The sequence below is a fragment of the Pygoscelis adeliae genome, unplaced genomic scaffold, assembly GCF_000699105.1.
Source record: "Pygoscelis adeliae isolate BGI_AS28 unplaced genomic scaffold, ASM69910v1 Scaffold244, whole genome shotgun sequence".
NCBI classification, from domain to species: Eukaryota; Metazoa; Chordata; class Aves; order Sphenisciformes; family Spheniscidae; genus Pygoscelis; species Pygoscelis adeliae.
The window spans coordinates 2,715,778-2,728,243 of NW_008824648.1; the positions used below are offsets into that span (position 1 = coordinate 2,715,778).

The window sequence follows — 12,466 nt, forward strand, 5'->3', positions numbered from 1 at the left end:
CTTTCCCTTTCAAAGCAGTATCAGGAGTTAGTAGAACTTACTAAGGTAAGATAGCAGTCCGATAATTAAAATCCAGACCAAACTTCCTGAGAAGTTGGTGAATGTTTTGGGTAGAATTAGAAAAGGCAATAGGCAGCAACATGAACTGAACTGAGAGTCAGGGGAGGGAGAATTTTCCATATACTATGTAGAACCCTGGAAAAATTTCAGTTAGAGCGGACATCTGTTCCAAACCCCTGCAGAATGCAGGACCAACTTCAAAGTTAGATCAGGTTTTTCAGGGCCATGTCCAGCTGGATTTTGAGTATCTCCAAGGACGGAGGTTGCACAACCTCTCTGGGCAACCTGTTCCAGTGTTTGACCACAATTTCTTCATGGGAGAAATTCTTTTGATGATACCCAGTTGGAGTTTTCCTTCTTCCAGCTTGTGTCTGTTCCTTCTTGTGTCCAAAAATAGTCTGGCTCCATCTTCTCTGTAAACTTTCATTAGATATTTGAAGATGGCAGGAAGGTGTCCCCTTAGGTACCTCTTCTTAAGGCTCAGCCAAGCCTTTCTTAATTTAAGTGTTCCAGCCCCCTAATAATCTTGATGGCCCACTGCTGGACTCACTCCATGATGTCAGTGTCTTCCTTGTAACGGAAAGCTCGACACTGGACACAGAACTTCAGGGGAGGTCTGGAGACCAGAACAGAGGTTTTCCTCTGTTCGGAATATATAACTTCCTTTGTTCTGCTGGCTGCATGCTTGCCTATTCATATAGACCAGAACGTGATTAACCTTCTCTGCGCGGATGTAGCGCTGACTCGTGTTTCAAGCTTGGTCCACCAGCACCTCCATGTCCTTTTCTGCAAAGCTGTGTTGTATCCTGTCAACATTCAGCGTATATTGCTGCATGGGAGTTATTCCATCCTAGTTGCATGACTTTGCATTTGCCTTCAAGTTTTCTGTCAGCCCAATTCTCCAGGCTTTTGAAGATCCACTGAATGACAGACAGCCCTGTTCTCCAGCTTACCAACCTGTCCCTCCCAATTTAATGTCGTACAAAATGTCTTACTCTCAGGAATGAATGTACATACTCAATGGAGGACAGAAGTTCATTCATCTTCATCTGGAATTTTGACATTAATTATGTCTACAGACTTCCCCCTTCATCTCCAGGATCCATATTCATTTTTTCAAAGAGAAGACAAGCAATAAAGACGTTTCTGCTCTGTGATTCTCTGTCTCTTCAGTGACATAGTATCTGTGTGTGCATCCTGTAGCAATCACCGTTTCCTAGATGACATGATGGGAAACTGAAGTCAAGACTGTCAATAGACATATATCGTGAATTCAGGAAAAATATGTGCATCTTTTGCCATGCATCTCGATGGCATTTAAAAGTTTAGGTAAATTTATTCATAAAAATGTCTGCAAGTACTTCTTTAACTTATTAACCGGTATTTTTGGTTTGCTAACATAAAACACTTTTCTCTCTTAATATCAAATGTTTGCTCAAATGCTAGAGACAGTGGCTTCATCTCAGTTGCTGTTTTAGAGCATGCTTGAGAGTGTGCAGGGAGTACACGAGACTGATTTCCCGCCTTGGGAGACAGAAAAAAAACGGCCGATGGGTGCTGCTAAAGGCTTTATTGTGCAACCCCCCCTCTTCTAGTGAGAGCAAGTTTATTCTCAATCTTTAATAACCCTCTGATTGTTTCTTAGTTTTCAGCATTTTCTGTATTTGTAAGAATCACTTCAACCTGGCCCCAGCTGATAACTCTGTTTATTGATTAATCTCTTGTCCCAATTGAGGTACGTGCTAACTGCCTTCTTCAGGTAATTCAGCTTTCTTGTCTCTTTTGGAGGAGCTGGCTAATAGCACTCCTGGTTTGCCCAGTAAGTGGCTGTGTATATTTATATTCCAGATGCCCTGATGTGAATGTTTTTCGTTTCTGCTAAGTCTGTCTAGCTTTTTGCAGGAAAGGGTTCTGAGCTAATTCCCGATTACCCCTCTGAATTCTGTAGTTTAGCAATACTAACACGCTTTGTTTTCTCAGAGCTTTTCAAGAAAATCCTAACACATGATTAAACTCTAAAGTAGTACCTACACTCCGTCATAATCTGTTACTTTGATTTGTGCATTCTGCTCAGACATACCCACATGCACAGAGTCTTCATTAAGCTGTTGATTTGAAGCACTCTGGCTGTCTCCAATTACCGTATTTCACTGGAAAAAAGGTCTACCTTCTCCGTGTCCCACATGCTGAACTTAGTGCTGTTAGACTTACAGTTTTAATTTGGAAAAGCTTCATGCTTTGTCTTCAGTGTAACAATCTTTTATTACACATCATGTGCAGAGCACCTCTACAGTTGGATGTAGCCACAGAGAGCTAGGTTTACAGTTTCAGGGGCATGTGGTAAGTGAAAGGAAACATATAGAGAGTCTTTGCTTAGTTTCCTGGAACGTAATTGCTTTTCACTTAGCAACATACGTAGGCAGACAAGATTTTTCAGCTAGGTCCTTGATGGATATTTAGGGTTTGCCAAAACTGAAAGATTTAATTTGCTTTTTAAATTTGGTTTACAGAAAATTACCACAGTTATGCACATGTCTTTCTTGGATTTATTTGGTTTTCCTGTGGATTTCTTGTCATAGAAATGATAATATTCATCAAGAATGAAACTTCTTGCCCTGTTATTTGTACTGCTACAGAGGCTTGGTCTATTTGTTTTGTTTTTTTTTTTTTTTTAAATTGTCTAAATTCACATTAGTTCTTGTTGCCTTAGGCTCTAGAATTAAAGAGATAAGCCCCAAGAATATTCCTGGGATGAAATGACACAGAACCGTGCTGTGTGTTTTGATATATTCAGAAAAAGTTAGTCTGACTTTTTGTTTTAATTTTTATATACTTGATCTGTTTAACTTACAGAGATTGTCAACGATGAGTGCTTCGGGAATTTTACAGGGAGACTTGGTTGCTGTCTTCATAAGAGATTCTTTTGGGCTTTTGTTTTTTATTGAATAGGACAAACAGAAATGGTGACAGTGAAAAGATGCTGTTTTGAGGCGGACTACATTTTCAAGAATTCCTAGTTTACTTACCTCCTAACAGCTGTACATGGTACTCAGTCTGGACGCAGAAGCATAACTCGGTAGAAGCAAACTAGCAATTCACTCCAACCGGTTGCCTCTGGATTGTAGTAGCATTTATATGGAAAAGGATGATACATACAAGATCAATTGTATGCACACTGGAGAAGGCTAACGTTTTCAATAGCCATATGTTGTATGTGTAATTACACATTATTTATCTGGCTAATGTGCTTAAATGTCACAAAACAGTGATGCGTTAATGTTAAAGGTGCATCTTATGACTATTAAAGCTTGAAAATTAAATTTTAAACTCTGTATGCCAGCATGGAAATGTCTGTTTCCCCAACTCCCTTTCTCTAAATATTGGATGTTATTAAACATTCTCATAATAAAATTGCACAGAAGGATTTGGTCATGGTAGCCAGAGTGGAGAGCTAGTGCATAACCATCTTTTCATGTCCTGTTTTTAGGAGTACATCTGTAAGTTTTGTGTGTTTCATAAGGCTGAATTGAATGACTGAAGAGGAGGATTTAAAATAGAATGTATCTTACATGTAACAAAGTAAATATAATACAAGTATTTTTGCTCTTGCTAATGGAATTTGTGTCCCATGGCTTGTGTTATAACTTGTTAGGAAAGAATGAAGTACAAATGAGTTTTTGGTAGTTTTCCAGTAATACACAGCTAAGCCAAAGTGTTTTTCTTTAACGATTCATCATCTAAAAGTAGCAATGTGACCCTTTTTCATTTGCTAGAGGAAAATATGAACCTAACAGGGGGAAAAAACCCAAACAAACCCCTTTTTAAATAATATAACTATTCATTGGAAAATGATAAAGGCAAGACACACATATCCATCAACTTTCTGGTTCTAGTGAGGGAAAATAGTTTTCAGAAGATAAACTGGAGTAGCTACTTTCCTTTAGGTGTTAGGTACTAGAAGAGTTTTAATGAAAATCTGCAGATGCTATACTGTACAGAGGGAGTTGATCACAAAATGCAACAAAGGTTGATTCTAAGCAAATGAAGGCACGTGAACAGTATAATAGTGATAGGTTACATAAACTATGTAGCTGGATTTAAAATGCATTATTTAATATATGGTTTAAATTTAAATTGTATTTAATATATGATTTAAAATATATTATTTAAATATTATGAAATGGTCAAATAAAGGATATGTGCTCTATGGTGCTCTTTGTTAATTGCTTTTACGTTCCTTAAGATCTTTGATTATCTTTGAGAAATTTTGTTCTTTGTGACAAATTTGCAGTAGTGTTAGTTGAAGAGGATCTAATGCCTGTTTTTAATCACTTTCAGGTCTCTTGTAGCTAACCTCGCTGCTGCTAATTGCTATAAGAAGGAAAAGCATCTTGATCTGGAGAAGAACTGGAAGTTGGTGGAAAAGGCCAAAGTTTATTATATAGCAGTAAGTTCAGCTTCTTTCAAATTGCTAAAATTTGTGTTACAACATTGTGAGGTTTAAGCAATGAGCATGTCTGTTGCATATGGTTTAGGATGATTTTGTAGGAATACAATGAAAGAAAATGCTTCAATTTCAGCATAGTTCGATTTCTTCAACTTTAAATGTACAAATGTAGAAGTATGTTTTAGTTGTGTGCTTTCTTGAATTAGTGGGAAAAAAATCATAACAACTAAACATTTTCAAAGCTTTTGTAGTAGTGCATCAAATTTACATTTCACATTTTCTAGTAAATTGTTGTGAAGGATGCACAAATTATGTAGAAAAACACTATTAGCATAATTATTCACTGCAAACAGTTTGAGCTTATTTGTGTGAACAATCTTAATTGCTATTTATTCCATAGTAATTACTACAGCACCTTATAACTCAATATTTCAGAAACAATGATTGTGACAAATCTCTTGAATGTGGGCGGTGGTGCAAACTGATTTTAATGATGAAATCTTACTTCTGGAATAAAGGGGTTTTTGAGGATGGGGCATTAGTAGATTCACAATTAGTATTCTTTTTTTGCCATCCAGAATGAATCAAGCCAGATTAGTGTATTTGTGTAGATTACATCTTGCCTAAATAGAAGTGGTGAATTTCTTTTCATCTTGCTCTCAAGTTGATACGACTGATCAAAATTAGCAAACATAAAACATCTATGACAGATTAAAACCTCATAACATGCATGTAATATATGGATTCTGTATGACAGCTGCTTCCATTCCGCTACCTGAGCTATGTGGGAACAGCTGGTAAGAAGTGTAAAAAATTGATTATCCAGGAGGAACAAGTTCATTGAAAATAGTTATTTCTTTTAGCTAGCGTTAATGTCTCCTACAGCCTGTTAGTGTGCACTGCTGTAGGCTTTACATGGTTGTTATTGATTCTTGTGTACGGCCAAGACTGCCCCTTTATAACTGTCAAAAAATACTTATAACCTTCTCAGTATACAAAGAAAATGCATCCCACTGCTATGACCATATGTTTGTGCTGCAGTTAAAAAAATACATAGGTGCATTGTCTACTCATTTTTTATTTTTGTTTTTCAAGTGTTCCGGGTTTTTTATTTCCCAATAATTATACCTCAGTCTATTCCAAATGCCATGCTTAGGAATTAATGCTATTGGCTAAAAAAAAAATTGAAAGGCTAAGAGTATATTTTAATTAAAGAAGAAGAATGACAAATGTTACCAAAAGGTATACTGCACTAAGCTTTTTGTTTTGTTTTTTTTTTTTATTTTACCATGCTTATATATAATTACCAATGAAGCTTCTGACACACAATTTAGAAAAATTAACCTTAGTGGAGATTCTTCAGGAAAAGTGGGAAACGTTACATGAGGTGAGAAAGAGGTTTGGGGTTTTTAAGATATAGCCTTCATCTTATCTTAGTTCTGAAGCCACTCTTGTGTGTTCAGTCAGTTTGATCACTTAAATTTTGACTAGGTGATTCACTACACTTATTTTCATATATATTAAAAACTGTTGTTCAGATGTCAGTTCTACGACATCCAAGCTTTGACTAAGAGACAGAGAATTATTGTAGTAAACTGAAAATAAAACCCAAGATGTGCATATGTAATGGATAAATAAATAACACTGAAGTGCTAATAAATTAGATGTTTGCAAAATGGCATTCAGATTAGGGAAACGTCTGATTGCAGGAGGAGATCTGTTGGGTAAAGAACCTGGTTCACACCTGTAGCAAAAGCACTCAAGGATGAGTTCATCTAAGAGATTTCTAGGACAGTGTTATCACTTCAGATTACAGATTGCATGTGTAACTGTACTTAAGGAGACAGTGTGCAGAACTGTACACATTCCCTCATGCTACAGTGCATTCATGCCCTTTTCTTTGATTTAGCTTCTGTACTTGCAGTTTGTAGCAGTATACCAGATTAAACAAAACCACGTAGTGAACTATTACCACTCCTGAGGTATAGGGCAGCTCTCAGAGTCATTAATTTGTCTACTGTTGTCTGTCTTCCCTTTAGTCTTGTTACCTTCCTTGACTTTGCCCTGTGCATATGTTGTTTTTCATTTCCTTCTTTCTATCCAACTGCCACCTATTACTTGGATTGCATTAGAATGTATGTTAGTGACAGATACTTTTTCTGGAAACGCGTGTCCTGAGATTATCAAACAATCTATTTTCTTGCCAGAGTAGGGCAGTTGTTGCTTTAGGACAGGTCTGTGATATCCTGTGGTCATCTGTGTGTGCTTCCTAGAATAGATAATATGCTTTTCAATGCAGCATTCAACAGAATGGCCCTCAGATGAAACTTAGCTCTGAAATCTAATCAATTCACTGAGGGAGGAGTAGGTACAAAGGAAAAGATAGTGAAGCCGTGACAGAACCCTTAAAGACAACTTCTGTTACCGTGGGTGAGCACAATACATTTATTTTAGCCATCTGGTAATCAGATCCAGCAGACAAATTGGAGAAAGACTAGCAAAGAATAGGACCCTGTAAATCACCGATAGAAGCAAAATACAGAGGCTGCCCCAGCTTTCTCAAAGATGGTAAACTTTGAAGGTGTATTTTAATCCTTTAAAATTACTCTACTTTGCATCATTTAAGGTAGATTACATGTGCTGTCAAACTCTATGCAATTTCTTTCCCTTCTCCAGATATAATTCATATACTTGCAGTAATTTCTACTATTGACATCATATCTTCCAGTCTGTCATATTCATTTCGCTGCGGATCAGCTAGCTGTGCTGCTGGTGTCTGATTAGAATTCACTGTGAGGGATTTTATTTGGTTCCTACTGGGGCTAGAAAATGTGTCTTCTTCAGACATTTCCCTTATTTCAGAATAAGTTGAGAGTTATGATAACACTAAACATTGTCATTCTGTCTCTGTAATTGTGAATGGGACACAACCTGACATGAAAATAATCTTAAGTTGTGTTTCTTGTGTGTGGTTTTTTCTTTTTTATCTTTTTTCTTTCTTTCTGTGAATCTATGCTTTCTGTCAGGACTTGCATTTTAGAATTCTTATGTGTTAGAGTTGCATCTTACAAACTTGGGTGATAATTCCATATTTGCGCACCTTGTTTGTCTTATTTTCAGAGGCATTTAATAAACTGATGGTAGTACTGTATTTATGTAGGCATCCCTAAGAGTTCTATAACATGTATTGGGTTGTGGGGTTTTTGTGTTGTGGTTTGGTGGTTTTTTTTAAGATCATCAATGTCTAGTGCCAACGGAGATCTATGGGAGTTGCTGGTGCTCAGTTTCTTTGACACTGCACACAAATATTTTAACATTTTTAATGCAACTTGCAGTGTATAGCTATTAATTTTCATATCTTACGAAGGCCTGGAATGCAAAGATATTTTTATTGTCAATGTTTTTGATTAAAAAAAAAAAATCTGCTGATAAGAGTTACTTAGGAGAGCAGAAAAACTGAGGAGAATTTTAGTTGTCATTTGACTCCAATTAGCACCTCTGTGTTACTGTATGTGAGTAAGGAATTTTGCACTTGTCCTTTCATTATGGGAAGAAAATGGAAAAGGAGAAAATGCTTTCCTTCATTAAAAGCTGCACTTAACCTTGTGAAATCTTAACTCTGTGACAACTGATACTGCTTGCTCATACAGACAGCTGAATTTTAACTTTCTGCATGTATTTGAACATTATTGCCACAAGTGTGGTGCTTCCCAGATGTGTTTTCTCTAGTTCCAGTTAGCCATCCTTATTTCTGCCGGTTATTTAGCTTTATTTAATTTGTTCTTCAGTCCAACACCTGCATTCATTTAACGTTTGCAGTTGGAGGCATTAGGTGGGTGAAAGACTGTCATTTGGTGCTAATATTATCTTGGTGCTGAAGTAATAAATGTGTTCTTGAAAGTTCCTTCAGTGCTTCAGTTGTTTGGTGAGGTTTTTTTTTCTTAAATACTTGCCTTTACTAAGCATATGAAATGGCAGTATTGACTGCAGTTAGGTTCCCAATCTGCGGTAACTTGAGTCTTAGCTTAGAATGGATCCGTTAAGTAGCTCCCAAAAACCAAACGGATCTTCCTCTAATAAAATGCTTGTCTCTTTTCTGTACAAAGGAAAATAGTAGGTTGTTGTTTAGGGACTGTATTTGAATTTGTATTTTGTGGATATAGTTTGTGTGCTTAAAAAGCTTTTCTCAGTAGTATCTACGTAGACTTCTTGCCTAGCCGTTTCATATAGGTACGGCATTGCTGATGCTCATGCTTATCTGTGTTCGTTAAAGAGATGTGGGACCATTTTTACACCGTACTTTATGCATTATGATCCCGTGTCTTTGCTTTTTGAATTTACAGTGCCTGAAAGCTTCAGCTCCTGTGCTACCTGTTGTAGGTAAAGAGTAGAGGAGCAATGAAACTTTTTTTTTGGTAGCTGTAAGACTTATTTCCATGCAGCTGGATTTGGGGTTGCTCACTTCCAGTATTGCCATACAACCTTTTATTCAGGTAAGGTAACACTTTCACTCAGTCAGCTTTGCATGGGCTGTTGTTATTTCACAGTCCATAAAAGTTTAAACTATTCCCTTCTACTTTCATGTAGCAAATAATAGAAATTTCTCAATGGTGAGAACCACATTAAGTATAAAATTTTCTAATGCCGCTTAGATTTGTTAGCCCACAGTTAAATTACATTCACCACCTTCAGCATCTCTGTTGTGTTTACAAAGTTAATGGCAAGCGTAGTTTATTTTGGTGTTAGTGACAGTTCTGATCAAGACCAGGTATTCTGGTCTTAGGCTGAGTTTCAAGTAGGAAATGTCATGTGTTGTGGCATGTGATAATGAACCCGATGTAACATACCTATCTGCTGGAGAAGTTTTTAAAGCCCCAACCACCCTGGTATGTTTCAACAGATACTGTGGTATTTTTATATTTATTTTCTTTTAATGCCTAAGTGCTTGTCTAAGCAGAGAGATACTGTGGTGGTGTAGTGGGCTTGATGGTGGAATTATCTGGTTTCAACATGAGTCTGTCAAAACATAAGCTTGATGTCAGCAATGTGTAGCAAAGCTTAAATAACATTCTGCAGTATTTTACATGGGGTTTGGCTATTCTACTTGAGAAAAAATGCTGATTATTATAACAATGTAAGTATAAATGAAATTTCTTTTGTGCTGTCTCCTCCTTTCAGAGGCATATTCAGTGAAGGCATTTTTATTGTAATTTACTGTTATGATGAGTATGATAATTTACAGTGGATTGTGATAGGTTTTTTCTTTGAGATGTGCTGGGTCTGTGTGTGCATCATGGGAAACGAGAGACATAGACACTGGCAGGAATCAAAATATCCCCTAAAAAAAGACATTTGTTTGAATAGCTCCACAATAGCTTGCTTTTTCCGTTGATAACTTTTGCCATAGTGCTCTGGCATCAGTATGTATGCCATTTGACATGCGAAACTATTCCTCACAATAATGAATAGGTTTTACGGCCAGGAAAACACCATTCTGGATGTCTTAACCATAAAGAAGAAGCTGCAGCTAGCAACAGTTAGTTGTGGCCTTTTTTGCTGGCCTGGGATAACATCGCCTTCCTGAAACCCACCATCTTGAGGGATTGTGTGTTCTGGAAGTTGTAGCTGAAGTGTAATGTATTCGTTGTGGAGAGATGATAGACTCTGTATCTAACCAGGAAGCAAATCTACCGTTTACTGGCTTCCAAAACAAATATGGGAAAAATACTTTCTTTCTCATAAATACAGAAATTCCCAGCTTTAATTCTTTGATCAAAATGCAAAAAAAGAGCTTTATCTAAACTGGCACCAGCATGTGTTATGTCGTTCTGTGATGTATTTAGGGTGCGGCGTGCATTATGCTACCATTTCAGGTATAACTTCTCATGCATAGACAATTTTGCAATGTTTTCTCAAGTAACTTATGTGGAAAAGTGAATTAGAACCTTTTTTTTCTTATTTTTTGCAAAGTTTGATCCTCAAGATGTCATTCTTTGAAGATGAATGCTTTGTACTTTATGCGGAAAAATGCATCATCAACTTTTAAGAGAGATTGTAGCTCCTTTTTCCATAATAGAAAATTAATGAGAATCTGTCTAACATTGTAAAAACATTTATTTCTAAATGTTCACCTCTATGTTATTAATTATGTTTATTTATATGAAGAATATACACGTTTCCTTTCCTGTCATTCCCCTCCTACCCCAGTAGCCTTTAAATTGCAGATAGACTTCTTCAGCACAGCAATTAGTGAAGCTCAGTCATCGCTCCTTTTATCATGTGATTTTGGGGTGTTTTTTAGAAGAATGCATTATTAGAGCACTTACACAGGCAGTCTAGCTGCAACAGCCAGGCGGCAATAGCAGTGCCATTTTTCACAAAGAAAATGTTGAACAGGAGCCAAATGTTTGGTGGCCGAGTCTGTTGCTAGGAAATCAAGTTCCTGAGGCGATTAATGACAAAGCAAGCAATAACAAGAAGGCAGAATTACAGATTTAAGAGAGGGAGAAAAAAAGTGGTTGGTGTTATAATTACCCAAAGAAATCCGTACTCATTAAATTGGCTGTTTTTATGATTGACTTTAATTGGAGGTTAGCTCAGATATTTAGCTCCTTTCCCACCCCTTTAAACACACACATGCACATAATCTGTAGAACTGCAGACTTGTTTTTCTAAGCATTGAGAGGAGCTTGCCCTGTAATTTGATCCCCACTGACAGATGCATTTTCTATGCTGCCATTTTGAATTAACCTATTGTGCAACAATTTTCCTCAGCTCTGTTGAATAAAACATCAAGTCTTATTACCTCAGATGGATTTGATAGAGTAAAAGAATGTACTTCTAGCTGAAGTAGACTATTTGCAATGAGTTCAGTGATTTGAACTCTGCCAACAAGCACCAATAATTTGTGATGTATACTTAAAGAACGAAAGAGAGAAGAGCCACGTGGGGGGTCTTTTTGACTGTATGAAGTTCAAATGCAAACCTCAGAGTAATATTGTTGTTTGTGCTGAGGTTATTCCCCGAGATCAAGCCTTTTTAGATAAAGCATGTTAACTAAGATTTTTACCATTAAGCAGATTGGTTTTGAACTGGAGATTCTCTTACCCCCAGTGGTTATCCAAACTGTTAGGCTGCTGTGGGATTAGAAAAATAAAAATCAATCCCCCTCTCCCAGAAACCCCAACACTTGGATTTTTCCTCTGAGACTTCTTTTGTGAAGAGAAGTTTTCCCTTGTAAAGTTAAACTGGAATAAATGATGTTTTAAAATTATTTTAAATTCCAAATAGTTTGTATCCTGTGGTAAGGGAAGAACAGGCTTTCACCTTATTCCCTTTTCTCCCCAATTAGAAAAACTTATGCAGTTGGTTCAACAAGATTTTGGCACAGAAATGGGGAGGCAACTGACCCTGACATTTAAATCCTGTCCTGTTTCATTGATCATGTTCAAGACAATATTCCCTGCTTGCAGCAAGTGATAAGTGAGAAAATATCCTTTTACAGCACCTGTAAGTGACCATACAGAAGCTAACTGTAAAAGCTAAATGATGCCATAGCTCTCCAAATTCCTAATCAAACAGTGAAACAATAGAACCACGCGTATTCTGCCCAGCAATACCCACATTACTAATCAGATGCCAATGCCAAGCTGTCTGCTTTGTTAAATACCCAGGTTCCCTGAGGCAAGAAGACAGCTGCTATAACTACTACGAAATTTGGTAGCTCAATCTATTTTTGCTACCCTTGGGCTATCAAGCTACTGTTAATTCAGACCACCCCAACTGGTACACTTTAGGGATTTTTTTTCAAAGTGTTTGTAATTAAAATGATAAAACATCATTATTACTCCAAAGATGTTGTGTGTGCTTTGCATTTGACAGATACCTACAGAGATAAACCCAGCATGTAATTTTCCTTGACATAATGGTTGTGATTGCATTACTCTTTTAAAAGTATAT

General features: G+C 36.9%; 1 protein-coding gene across 1 annotated transcript in view; it reads left to right on the forward strand.

The window, feature by feature from the left end:
- Positions 1-12,466, forward strand: part of ADK (adenosine kinase) — a 288,796-nt gene that overhangs the window by 130,173 nt on the left and 146,157 nt on the right. The window contains exon 5 of the mRNA XM_009322457.1: positions 4,399-4,507. Coding sequence (XP_009320732.1) covers positions 4,399-4,507 — 109 coding nt within the window. The remainder of the gene's footprint in view (positions 1-4,398; positions 4,508-12,466) is intronic.